The 12,953-nt window shown below is 38.0% G+C and overlaps 1 protein-coding gene across 3 annotated transcripts in view; it reads right to left on the minus strand.

Moving 5' to 3' along the window:
• The window catches only part of TIAM2 (TIAM Rac1 associated GEF 2), a 324,497-nt gene that overhangs the window by 87,123 nt on the left and 224,421 nt on the right, over nt 1-12,953 (minus strand). For 2 of the 3 annotated variants that reach the window (XM_075203392.1, XM_075203391.1), the window contains 4 exons: nt 6,693-6,857; nt 4,878-4,982; nt 2,578-2,656; nt 1,878-1,970 (listed from right to left, as the gene is read on the minus strand). In XM_075203392.1, the coding sequence (XP_075059493.1) occupies nt 1,878-1,970; nt 2,578-2,656; nt 4,878-4,982; nt 6,693-6,857 (442 nt within the window). Of the gene's footprint in view, nt 1-1,877; nt 1,971-2,577; nt 2,657-4,877; nt 4,983-5,910; nt 5,997-6,692; nt 6,858-12,953 lie in introns of those variants that run through there. The other variant, XM_075203393.1, reaches the window with a different exon arrangement.

Below are 12,953 nucleotides of genomic sequence, written 5' to 3' on the forward strand. Positions count from 1 at the left end.
GTATGCATAGTTTGAATGCTGCAAGAGTGTGTTCACATAACTGTAACACAATTAGATGCATCTACATATATCTCTTATCTATTGCAGTTGCTGGAGGACTGGTGTAACAATACGCAATGATGGTGATGACTATTAGCAGCACAATCTAGCTGCTTCTGATTGACTGATTGTTTATTTACCACTCCATTTGATATTACTTAAATCATTAGTATGGCAGCTATGTTATATGAAGTCACGGCTGTCTTTTCCTATGTACGATCATGGTGTAAATGCGCCACCTCTAAATCAGTCCCTCAATGTGCATGTCACAAACAGACTTGCTCTGAAGGTCTTACCTGCTCAGACATGCAGGTCGTGTCCCTCCCAGTTACCTACCAGTGAGGTGTAGGTGAACTAGCGAAGTCGTACAATCCAAAAGGTCAAAACCGAGCAATACAGGTACTGAGGGCATAGGCAGAAGCAGAGTCAGAAAGCCAAAAGGTCAAAACCAGGAAATCAGGATGGGTCCAGGAGATCCAAAAGAGTAGTCAGGCAGAACCGGGTCAGAATCCAGGGAGTAAACATACACAGTAACCAATACAATTGCTGGAGTCTGGGGACCTAGATACTTTGGCACCCTAGTGTTGCCAGAGTCAGGTTTAAATACTAAATATCTGCCTGTCATTGGTGGTCGTGGGATCGGCGGTCAGCTGTTCTGACTGCCGACAGGAAATGCTGCTGGTGTCTTCGATGCGCCTGAACTTCCAGCCAGGTACTGGAAGTAGCGTCCCGTTGCTTAGCAACAGGATGCCCGGGGAGCGGTGAAGGCGAGCGTCCCCGGCACCTAGCGTGTGTGCGGGGATGGCGCCTGACAGTACCCCTCTTCCTCTCCACTGAAAGATGCGTCCTTCAAGGATTGTCTTTTGATGAAGTCAACCAGAAGACGAGGAGCATGTAGTTCCTCCTTATACACCCGTGACCGTTCTTCGGGTCCATAGCCCTTCCAATGAACCAAGTACTGGGAAAGCCCACGCAGGTTACGGGTATCCAAAGTGTGACTGATCTCATACTCGTTGCCAGATGCAGTTCACAAAGGCTGTGGAGGAGAAGATTTGCGAGAAAATCTATTGAGGATCAGTTGTTTCAGCAAGGACATGTGAATGTATTGTGGATCTTCAGAGAGGGATGAAGGCGCAACCTGTAAGTTCCGGCAGGTCCCAGAAGTAGTGTCCCGTTGCTTGGCAACTGGGGGCCCAGGGAGTGGAGAAGGTGACCGTCCCCGGCACCTAGCGTGTGTGCAGGGACGGCGCTTGACAGTGTACCTAGTAAAGGTACAGTTAGTACTAGGCATGCCCTCAATAGGACAAGTGACCATAGTGTTAGATAAAATTGGAGCAGTGACTATTCTCCATGACGTAAACAGGGTACACAACTTTGCAATTTCTATAATGATTGAAAGTCCCGATGAGCATACAAATTTATGTGTACACACCTAAACGATTTACCTTCAGATATGTGCTCTTCATCTCTCATAACCATTTGCTGATAAGAGCGTGACTCTGTACACACTATAGAGATCTGCCTACACAGCTGGTTGTGAGTGCATACACAATTCCACATTTGTCCGACAACGATGGAACGATGATCGGGAATTTTAGGGGGTTGATAAAACCACTCAACAGATGCAATGTGTTTTGGTAAGATAAAACACGATCATGGGAGCGTACACACTCTTGCAAGATCTGAACACAGTCATGAATTGTGTGATCTGCATGATAATTGCAAAGAAGTGTACCCAGCTTAAGACACATGTGTATTTCAAGCTATTTAGTAGCACAAATCTAATGTATATTCACAAATCCTGCCTGATTAATAGAATAAAGTACACAAATACCAACCTTCCCTGTAGGCCAGTCCATCAGGATGAACATAACTTACATATAAATGAGTCAGACTGTTATGCTCATCAACCTGAGCAGCAACTGCAAATCCTGAAAATTAGAAGGAGAAGGTGTTCTATTTAAACTATAATACACTGTTTGACATATTTAATAATTATTCAATACTGCATCAAATGATTATTAATGTGTTATAAAACAACATACCATTATTTAGCATTAAAGTGTAGATTTCTACAGGACTATATATTTCTACAGGATTTATATAATCCTACTAGATAGTGTTCATTCATATGTTATACATTAAGTTGTTTAAACTTTTTTTTAATCAATCTGCCTGTCCCTTCTATCTAATCTGTTAGTGCATGGTATTTTAGTATTTACTGTCACACTTAGGACAAAGTTTGTTTTGCATAGTGTCTGTCCATGTCCCCAAACAGAACAAAGGCATAAGGCTTCCCTGCCTGCAAGCACAGAGGGGCTGTATAAAGAAGGGGGACCTTGGTCTTTTTAGGACATACAAAGTGCCCAAAGCACTATGTATCACAAACTCAAACATTGTTATGTTTTTGTTGTCTACAATTAGCTATTTCTTATTATCTGTTTATTTTAATGTATATTTAAATATTACTTACTACTAATAAAATTTTAATAAGGCACCCCATTTTCTGTTTCCAAGTAAGCTCTTGGCTTGACTTACCAAAATCAGTGACGCCTCCAGACTTTACAAGATGCACATTGTAAATACCCAGCGGAAATATTTCCAGTTCGTCATACATCTGAAAAATAAAGCAGTTTTACTATATTTGTATAACATATCAGTTGCACACAACCGGATCGATAAAACATGAATACAATAGTAAAATAAATGCTAGTCATAAATACAATAATAAAAAATATACTACAGTACTTGAAATTAATTACCCATAACGGGCTGAATGTTTTAATGTGATCAAACTAGGTCATCAATATTAAAGAATTAAAAATATTAAACTGATGAGTATTCCACATTGATAGACCAGACTACATTGAAAATCTGCTTTTCGGCACACTTTTGCACAATGGATTTATTTTATAAATGGACTATATTTTAATTTTCCAATGACCCATCTTATAGGGCACAGTGCTTGGGAAACATTGGGAGCGATACAAAACATAATCACGTTTTGTTTGAAATTTACTAAATTAAGGATTGTCATCAAACCAATTTTAATATAAAAGAGATTATCTGGAATTTCTATGCTCCTGTCCATGCAGACCGATAGGCACTTCTTTGCATATGCAGTAGCATCAATTGGAACATACATGTTCAACACTATGAGGTATATTTACTAATCTGCGGGTTTGAAAAAGTGGAGATGTTGACTATAGCAACCAATCAGATTCTAGTTAACATTTATTTAGTACATTCTACAAAATGAAAACTAGAATCTGATTAATTGGTTTCAAACCCACAGTTTAGTAAATATACCCCTATGTGTAGTCACAATCGCACCTGAACTGATGCAGGCACAGACAAGCAATATGCTGTAAGATCCATCTTTTACTTGTAAGGCGCCACAAAACTCTGCGGTGCTGGACAGTCAGAGTTACAAATCAATCACACATCAGAAAAATTACAGATGAGGTTGGTGAAGGAGGTGCAGATGTGAAAACATTATTCTTTCTGCGACATCTGCTTCTTGATTGATCTGGCTTATCTGCACATTTCTGCTTTAACATTGGCTATGATCTAAGGACTGAGATGCTATGGTGCCAGCTCTGATCCCAGCTTATTTCACTTTGAGTAAACTTCTTTACTGGCACTCGAGCTACACTTAATAGTGTACCTATGTCCAGTTACAACAGCGTGTATGGAACATAAGAGGGTTGACCAAAATCTACATCACGAAATAAGATTGTCCTACAACAGACCCTCCGATGCCCTTAACAGAGTCTGGTGCACTCTTATTTGCTGTTCAGGCAGCACGAGGATCTCCTTCACCACCGACGCAGCCAATGGTGCAACAAGGTCGTGGACAACGTCTTGGATTTCTTGGGTATAGGCAGCCTCCCTGCCCCTACTATTTTTACACTATAAGGCACCTCTGACTTCAAGATGGTGCCAATATGTTTAGCCAATAGTACTGTTTAGTTGTCTCTAGCTCCTTCAGTGCATTCCTAAGTATGCTACTCCAGTGTTTTCTGCATTCTATCCACCATTGTGTTCCTGGCTATTTCCTATGCTTGTATACAAAAAAGTGTAATTGTTCCACATGCAAACACACTTTTCGCATTCTTCTCTTTCGTCTTTTCTTTCTGTACCGGTCCTTTCGAAAAAATATTTTTCAATATGCTGCAATGTGGGGAAAAATTGCCAATTTTCTTTATTTGCCTTATATACACCTATAGATTACAGCACATGTACACAATGTAAGTAAATAACCCCCAATGTATGTAACAATTACTATTCCATTGAATTTCTCAAAAAATCACTGGCATAATTTTAAACACATATCTATAAGCAAGAATTTATGCAGGAGAGCTATGAAGGTAGATATTGTGCCCAGCTACTGTGCCCTCATGCTAATCTGATGCAGGTGCATTGCATTCATTGGCTTTAATCAGTTGTGGTCAAGTGACAACAGTCTGTATTTATTTAGACAACATGGGCTGCATGATGACATTGGGATTAAGTCGGTTTTATAGGATTGCCCTGTATTATGCACGCAATATTCTTTTAAAATTGTGAAAGCAAATAGTGAAATATCTCAAAGAACAAAATGTCGCTGAAAAAGAGTATCCATGTAAATAAAGATTGTAGGGGGTATATTTACTAAACTGTGGGTTTGAAAAACTGGAGATGTTGCCTATATCGACCAATCAGATTCTAGCTATCATTTTGTAGAATGTACTAAACAAATGATAGCTAGAATCTGATTGGTTGCTACAGGCAACATCTCCCCTTTTTCAAACCCACAGCTTGAGAGATTTACCCCTAGGACTCTATTAAAAACATACCTGATCTTGTATGTAATCCAATGCTGAAGGGACATAATATTCAACATTTTCATCTCCATGTCTTCTTAGGTGCAATCCAAAAAAGCCAGGGTCTAACTGACGAACCTAAAGTGAAAAGATAAACCAATAAAAGCTGCCGTAATTAACTAAGGCCAGCTAACCTAACTACTGTAAAATTTTAATCTATTTGGCAAGCATTACAGTAGAGTGATATGAGAGTTTTCTATTCCAAATAAGGTTATTGCCACCTACATGTTTGCAGACAGCATGTATTCCATTTGTTTGACTCAAAGAATTACTATATGTACACATAAAGCACAGCAAGGATGTACCAAGCGCATACACACAATAATACACATCAAACACATAAACACTTAAAATGTAATCTCTGTTGAATAGTTATGTAGCAAACTGCTGCTATTATTGCTAACCTTCTTGTTTCTCTAAAACAGCATATGGGAACACCTACTATATACAGTATATGTCTGTGCGCATGGCAGTCTGCGGATTAAGTGATTTATTCAGCAGTATTTATCAACAGGAAATTGCAGATATTTTTACAAGTAGGGATCATTTATAAAATGTGTCACTTAGTATAAGAACATAAATAAGTAATTAAATCAAAAAGATGCTTCAACACTATAGCAAGATATAAGACAATATTTTTCTACAATGTGGATTATTGTAAAGTGTTAGATGTTGACATATGTGACATGTATGTATTATGCAGACAACATCTAAACAGATATAGGGTAAATTGACAAACATTAATTTAAAGGAACGTGAACTTATAATTAAGTTAAGCACAATTAAAGGGGGTAGTCAATACAGAGTTACAAGTGTGTAGATAATATATACAGTATATATATTGTTTTACAACTTTGATTGAGTTAGTCGCCAATTTCTTGGCTTAGTGCATCAGCTGCTGCAGACAGCACAATAGACTGTTCTACATCAAAGCTGAAAAGGTGGTTGAAACTTGTTGAGAATTACAGTAAATTGTGCAAAAAGAATTAAGATTCCTTGCACTCACCAGAGCAGTAAGAAAATGTAAGGAGGAAAAAGAACCAGGAAAGATGTAGAAGAAAGGAATCGGCATTACACACCGCTTATGATAAACTTTCAAGCACAGAAACAAAAGACAGAGAAAAGAAAAATGTTTAAATCAAACAGTTACCGCTACATTGCAGCACAGATATAACACAGACACAGTCAGAGATTGATAACCCTAACAATTCATTGTACCTGTCTTCTTATCCATAACTGTAGTACTATTTCTGTTCAGTGTACACCTACATAAATCTAATAATTCACTACACACAGATAGACGCAATAGTCTACTCCACAGACTTGCTGAACACAATGATGGAAAACAATTATTAAACAGAGAGATAATGTGGGTGTGCGCACTACATAAGGTACTCACATATTTGCACTGTTAAAGACATCTCACAACAGATCGAGCTGATGTGGAACAGGACTGGCCAACCTGTGGTTTTCTAGCTGTTGTGAACCTACAAGTCGCAACATACCCTGCCAGTTATCGTCTGGCTATCCACTAGCAAAGCATGCTGGGGCTAGTAGTTTCACTAAAACTGGAGAGCCACAGGTTGTCCAGACCTGATGTAGAAGAACATATTAACTGGTAAACACATATAATTCACTAAAGTTGGTCATAATCTTGTCAAAATGCTTTCAGAATACCATACTCCTATGAAATTGTTATTTGTCATATACCTGCTAAAATCACATTTTGATTGGGTTGTCTATGCTTATGGTGAACATATCTATTGTTTAATTTGTGACAATACTTACTTTACATGCCAAATTCAAGACATCTTCCACTCTGAAGTCTGGCCTGAGGTTTATTGTAACGCCATGGCCATCATAGAAATGGACAAATATAGGTATTTCCCAAGAACTTTCTTTGTGGGTGACTTCTGGAACCGAGTTATAGATATTTACCAACTCATCAACATGCTGTTATAAACAAGAGATTGAGTCATAAAAAATATAATTTTCTTGTTTAAGCATTCTCTTAAACAAAATACACTGAAATATCATATACACAGAAACCATATTTAGCCTTAAAACATATTAACTATTATCTTATTTACCTGTTTTCTTCTTTTACATAAAAAATATACATGAACATAAAGTTATAAAACACAGACTACAATAGATCAAAAAAGAATTCTGATCCTGTGAACTACATTACATTATAGTAAATGTTTTTTTTATGTAGGAGGTTAGTTTTTGTGATATATAAAATGTATATATGTATGTTTGCTTCTAAATATCTATTCATTATTAAATTAATGTAACCATGTAGAAAATTTATTTTCCAGTAGATGTCACTGTCTATCAACTCATACAAACATAATAGGTTTTTTTTATGTAACATAAAACATAAGGTCTAAAGAAAAAATTACTCAAATTCACGCCAAAAAGTACTGTGAGCTGATGTTGTTCTTACAATTCTAGGAACACAATGTATTATAAAAGCTCTCAGTATTTCAGTATCTGCCTTGGGTAAAAGTCTGATCACTTGTCTCTACTGTGCTGTAGCAAACACATGTGTGAGCAATGCCAGACCAAAGGCAATTAATTAGCGGATGAAAACCCCTTTTTTTTTTTCATTTTAACACACTGTGAAAGTCTACTGAATGTATTCAGCTTTAAATAATAATTCTTCACCTCTTGTGAAATAAGGTACCGTACAGAATGAGTGTTGGAATAATAAGTGATCAAATGAAAATACTTTTAGGCTGAATATGATTATTAAAAAATGACATCTAAACAATGCAACCTACAAAGATGTCTCAGTTGTTTCATATGTCATGTACAGGATGCACTGCCATTTATGTACAAACACAAAGTATTTTACACCACCAGAGCTGCCTTATGCCCAACAACTCGACAAGGCCATGAGAACATTTTTTCCATGGATTGGAACTGAATCTCATTTTTCCAAGAACTGGATTGTTTTTATCAAGCCTACCCACACAATAGCGTTACATTGCCCATATTGGGGGCGGAATAACAAGAGGAAGTCAACAGCAAAGCCTGCCAATGACGAAAACAAGAAGGCTGTATCATCTGTTAACTGCAAATAAATTCATAAATGGCAGTAATATAATAATAATATATTAATTAAATGAGAATGTTATGCAATTCAATAAAATGGGAAAAAAACAGTTCAGCAGAATATTCTTCTCATTACGCATTTCAGGACGTAATATCTAATATTTTTCTGGGGAAAGTTGCCCTTATGATTTCCCTGTTGAAGTCCGACTATTTTTTTTCTTCTTCTGCTTGGACATTCCTATTGGTTCTGTTCTTCATGATGTATCACAATCTGCTCTGCAAAACGTGAAAAAATACTATAAAAAGCTCAGTCCCACTAACTGCTGCTATGAGAAGGCAGTGGATTTAGATATAGCAAAAGGAAGAGAAAGAAGAGAAATAGTAAAAAGGAGAGAAAAATAGTGAGTACAAAAGATATAAAAGGAAAGAGAAAGGAGTAAAAGTGAGATAAAAGGGTAAATGAAAAGGGAACAATTGAGTTAAAAAAGTAGAGAAAAACTAGTGAAAAGGAGAGTGAAAGAAAAAACAGAGAACAAGAGAGAAAGAGAGCGAGGGATGGATAAGAAATTAAACATTTTGGTACAAATTAGTATGGCAGAGTGCAGTTTGGGGCAGGTTTTGCCTCCTTTAACATCTCTCACAGGAGTTCTTGAATCTGGATGTAGCAATGTTTTTGAAAAAGCAACAGTGCAGCAGGATGAGAAACCAGTACAGTTACCTGGTAGGTAAATTTGTTGTGCTGCTGTCAATTGTGCCTGATGAAATGATGTCATTTAACATAGAAGTTCCTTTTGAGACAGAGAGTGGTGATGTGCAAGCGTGGAACATGAGTCATCTCTAGAATGTGAAGTTTTTGTGTTTGCCAGGCGTGAGTCATTTGTGCTGTTTCTTTCTTTGCCTAGTAACACAATACTCATGAAGGAACCATAGGTGCATGAGAAGCTTACTTCATTCCAGTTGACAGTAGTACTGTCACTGGTGTTGCAGAGGTGGAGTTTCCCCTGTCCTTGACTCCTCACTACAGACAGGTGAGTGTAGTTCTCAGGCTTACCTTCCAACTCTGCCCCTAAGCCCACAGCACAGGGTAGGAGGGAATCATCAAGAACCGCTTCCATTGTGTGAGGGGACAGTGCATGACTGCTTGGGAACTAGTGGACTCCTGGCACATTTGCCCAAAAGCTACGGCCTGGCAACAGAGAGTATGACTCTGACAATCTTGTGTTGTTGATTTGTTAGCACCTCTCCAGCTGCATCTCAGTGAAGGTTGAGGTCTTAAATGCCGAGTGTTTCACTAGGTGTAGACGCCAGTCTCCCATTTGTTTAGAGCAGTGTTTTCCAAATCCAGTCCTCAGGGACCCGTAAGGGCCAATGTTTTCTATATCTCTTTGCTGGAGGTGTAGTAGTTACTGACTGACACACTGTAAAAGACCACAGATGGTCCTAATTATTTCAGTTCTAATAGTGTGAGACCTGGAAAACATGCTGCTCTGTTAGTGGTCCGTAAGGACTGGATTTGGGAAACACTGGTCTAGAGGTACCACCTTTCCTCCCCTACTGTCACTATCAACACCAGCACAGAGAACACAGGGCCAGATTAGGATTCCGTCACAATCTGCATCCTGCAGCTCCAGTCTGCCAGGAACTATGTTGAACCATTGGATGCTTAACACCTGTCCTTGGCCTACAAAAGCCTGCTTGTCCCAGCAGCATTTGCCAGATCATCTGTTGCCTTTACCTGTGTTGCTGTTCCTGTGTCCTATCCTTATGGATCTCCTGGTGTTGACCTCTGATTGTCCCTTCGTTCTTCCTGTATCCCCTGACTCGGCTTGTCTGTGACTCGGTACCTGCTTGCAGCTCTCCAATGTTTCAGCTTTATCCTGCTGCAGAGTATTACCACTAATACCTGCTTTCAGCTCTCCAGTATTACAGAGGACTAACCTGTTGCAGATTGTTACTAGCAGTCTCCACTACCTTGTGGTAAAGTCCTGCAGACCATCACATCCTGTGTCCGTTACCTTTAATCCCTTGCTCTGCAGACTGTCGCACCTTGTGTGTCATCTCCACTACTTCGTGGTAAAGTCCTGCAGACCATCGTATTCTGCATCTGTTGCTTACTGAGTTCTCTTGCTATTTCTGCCATACCCTACCGTACTGCATCCTGAAACCTGTGTAACAGGTGTTTATAAAAACCATTTTGTTCACTACGCTCTCTCTGTGGTCTTATATTGGGAATCCTGACAGATTCAAAGTGAGAGAGGCAGTTTTGCTTGCCCAGCGTGGACCAATGAGTGATGCCTTGCACTCATGGGTTGTAACACCTGTGATAAAGTCTTGTCCAAAGGTGAGCAGGATCTAGACTTGCACCAATCAATTTTTTTTAATTACTTTCTTTCCTATCCCTCCAGATCATGTTTGCCCTGGGTGTATTGTCAAGAGTTCAGAACAGGTCTGATGATACTAATATGCTGCTGGCATTAAGATTGCTATTTGCAGGTTTTTCTTTCATTTGGGATCGTGGTGTGCTGTGCATTGTAATAATATACTATTGTGTTAGATCTTCTCAAATTCCTAATTGTGTCAACTTATTTTACTAATCTTTAACCTCATAATTAGATTCAACATTGCGCCACATTTGCTTTTATCTACTGCCTCTATTCATTGCTGGCTGTAGGCTAGCAGCATGGATGACATAGAAAGCACATGCAAAACTAAACAATTATTTGTAGAGATGCTCAGGCTCGGTTCCTCAAAAACCGAACACACGAGAACTTAGGGGATCCGAGTACCGAGCCGACACTTTCCCGCTTTTTCAGAATCGAAAACAAGGCAAAACGTCATTTTGACGTCGTCGGATCTTGGGAGTTTTGGAATCTATAAATACCGCCGTCCATGGCAATCTAGCCCCATTTGAGAGAGGGACACAGAAGGGGTAGCATAGAGTGTAGAGCAGTTGGGCAGGCAAAGTTAGAGAATTAAAAGAGAAGGGTGGTAGCAGTGTTAAACAAAGTAATCAGTGACATTCAGGAGAGCTCCATAGGTCCAGTGTTAAATCTCATTAATGAAAAATACAAATAATAGTGCTTACAGGGTTGATTTAATTCTGCAGTCCAAATCTACAGTGTTATATAGGTAACACACAGAAATGAGAGCTCCATTGGTAATTCTCATTGCAGAAATACAACTACTAGTCCTTGCAGGCTTTTCTTCTAAATTTGCACAAAAAAATGTATGCTGTTATATACACCCAAAGAGAAGAGCTCCATTGCTAATTGTCATTGCTGAAATACAAATACTAAGAATTGCAGGCTTTTCTTCTGACTTTTCTTTTCTGCCACTGCTGTGTGCCAATGTGTGTGTCCTAGATGTGATAGGAACTGCCGTGTGTTTGAGTCATTGCTCTGTCGCTTAGCATCCAGCCAGGTCGCTGCAGTATTTGTCCGAAAGTGTATGAAAATAATATTGTGACCTGTGAGGTGGTTAAAATTGACTGCAAATTACTTGAAATTAGTGGTATTGAGGTTAATAATAATGTAGGGTCAAAAAAGAGCAAAATTATGTGATTATAGCATATTTTAGCAATTTTTCTAAAAAAATACAAAACCAAAACCAAAACACACGAGGGTGGTTTTGCCAAAACCAAAACCAAAACACGAAGCTAATCCAGATCCAAAACCAAAACCACTTCACGGGGGTCAGTGAGCATCTCTAATTATTTGAAAGGGTTAGGGATTGAGGGTTGGAACGTACACTCACCACTGATCTCTTTGTAAGGGAAGTCTTTTGCCGTAACCAGATTCAATTGCATTTATAAGTGCTAAACTACCAATATAATAGAAACATTAAAATGTGTAAATATGACACATGAACTAAAAGACCTGCTATCCCCTTAGTCTCATGGACATGTGACCTATACACACTAGAGGCATCAATTCTGTGGGTGAACCAGTATGCAGCCTATTAATGTCCTAGGAACCACTGACATCACCAATGCAAATTTGTGTGACTCAATTTGCATTCATGATGTAATACTAAGCTAAAGTACAGTGAATGAAATCACTGTATTATATTCCAAAATAAATAAGTACAAATTAAAATTAGCTGACAGAACACTATGAACGCAGGAAGAATTGTTATTTACATATTTCAAGAACCCCTAAGTATCATGTTTGACAAAATGAAAAAACAAAACACATCACTAAAGTAGCGCTAAATAATAAGTTACTGGCAAACTTCACAAATGTGTGTTTTAATGCTAAATTATATTATTTATATGCAGTCATATTCACAAAAACATATCTGTGAATTTGCCTGCTTTTAAACAAATAAAATGATGAATAAAATGTCTAAAAAATAAAAACAATACACTGAAAGTGCCATTATACAATAGATTTATTTCTAATGTTAAAAATGGACGTTTAATGTAAGATTTACAAAAATAAAATTACAATGAAAAATATTAATCCACGCCCACTTTCAAAATCACATTTAAAAACAAATGATAAAGTAAAGAAAATATTTGTAAATCTTTCGGGAAATTCACATTAAACTAAAACTTTTTTAAACTGGTTTTTTTTTAAAAAGTTTGTCACTTTGTGTTAGATAAAAAAAAGCAAGTAACATTGCGATTGTTAGTCATTCTGTACAACACGCCCCTGACATTGATCTTACTACTTTACAATAAGCACATTTATTCATATAGTTGCAATGGAAACATATTATTATACTGTTCCTGAAATTATTTTGAACTGTGGTTAAAAAGCCCATCATTTTATGCAATCTTTCCTTCTGTAGAAACCAAACCACGTGAGCCTAAGTATTTATAGCATAGCCACTATGACTAATATCACAAACCCTTTTCCACTCACTTTATATGAAGATTTCATTTCCAAATTTTAGTCTTAAGCTACAAAGCCATTTGCAATACCACGGCTCCTTACATCAACATCTTGGGCCTGATTCATCAAGGCATGCATGCTGAGCGCAATGTGC

This window comes from Mixophyes fleayi, chromosome 3, assembly GCF_038048845.1.
Source record: "Mixophyes fleayi isolate aMixFle1 chromosome 3, aMixFle1.hap1, whole genome shotgun sequence".
Classification (NCBI taxonomy): domain Eukaryota; kingdom Metazoa; phylum Chordata; class Amphibia; order Anura; family Limnodynastidae; genus Mixophyes; species Mixophyes fleayi.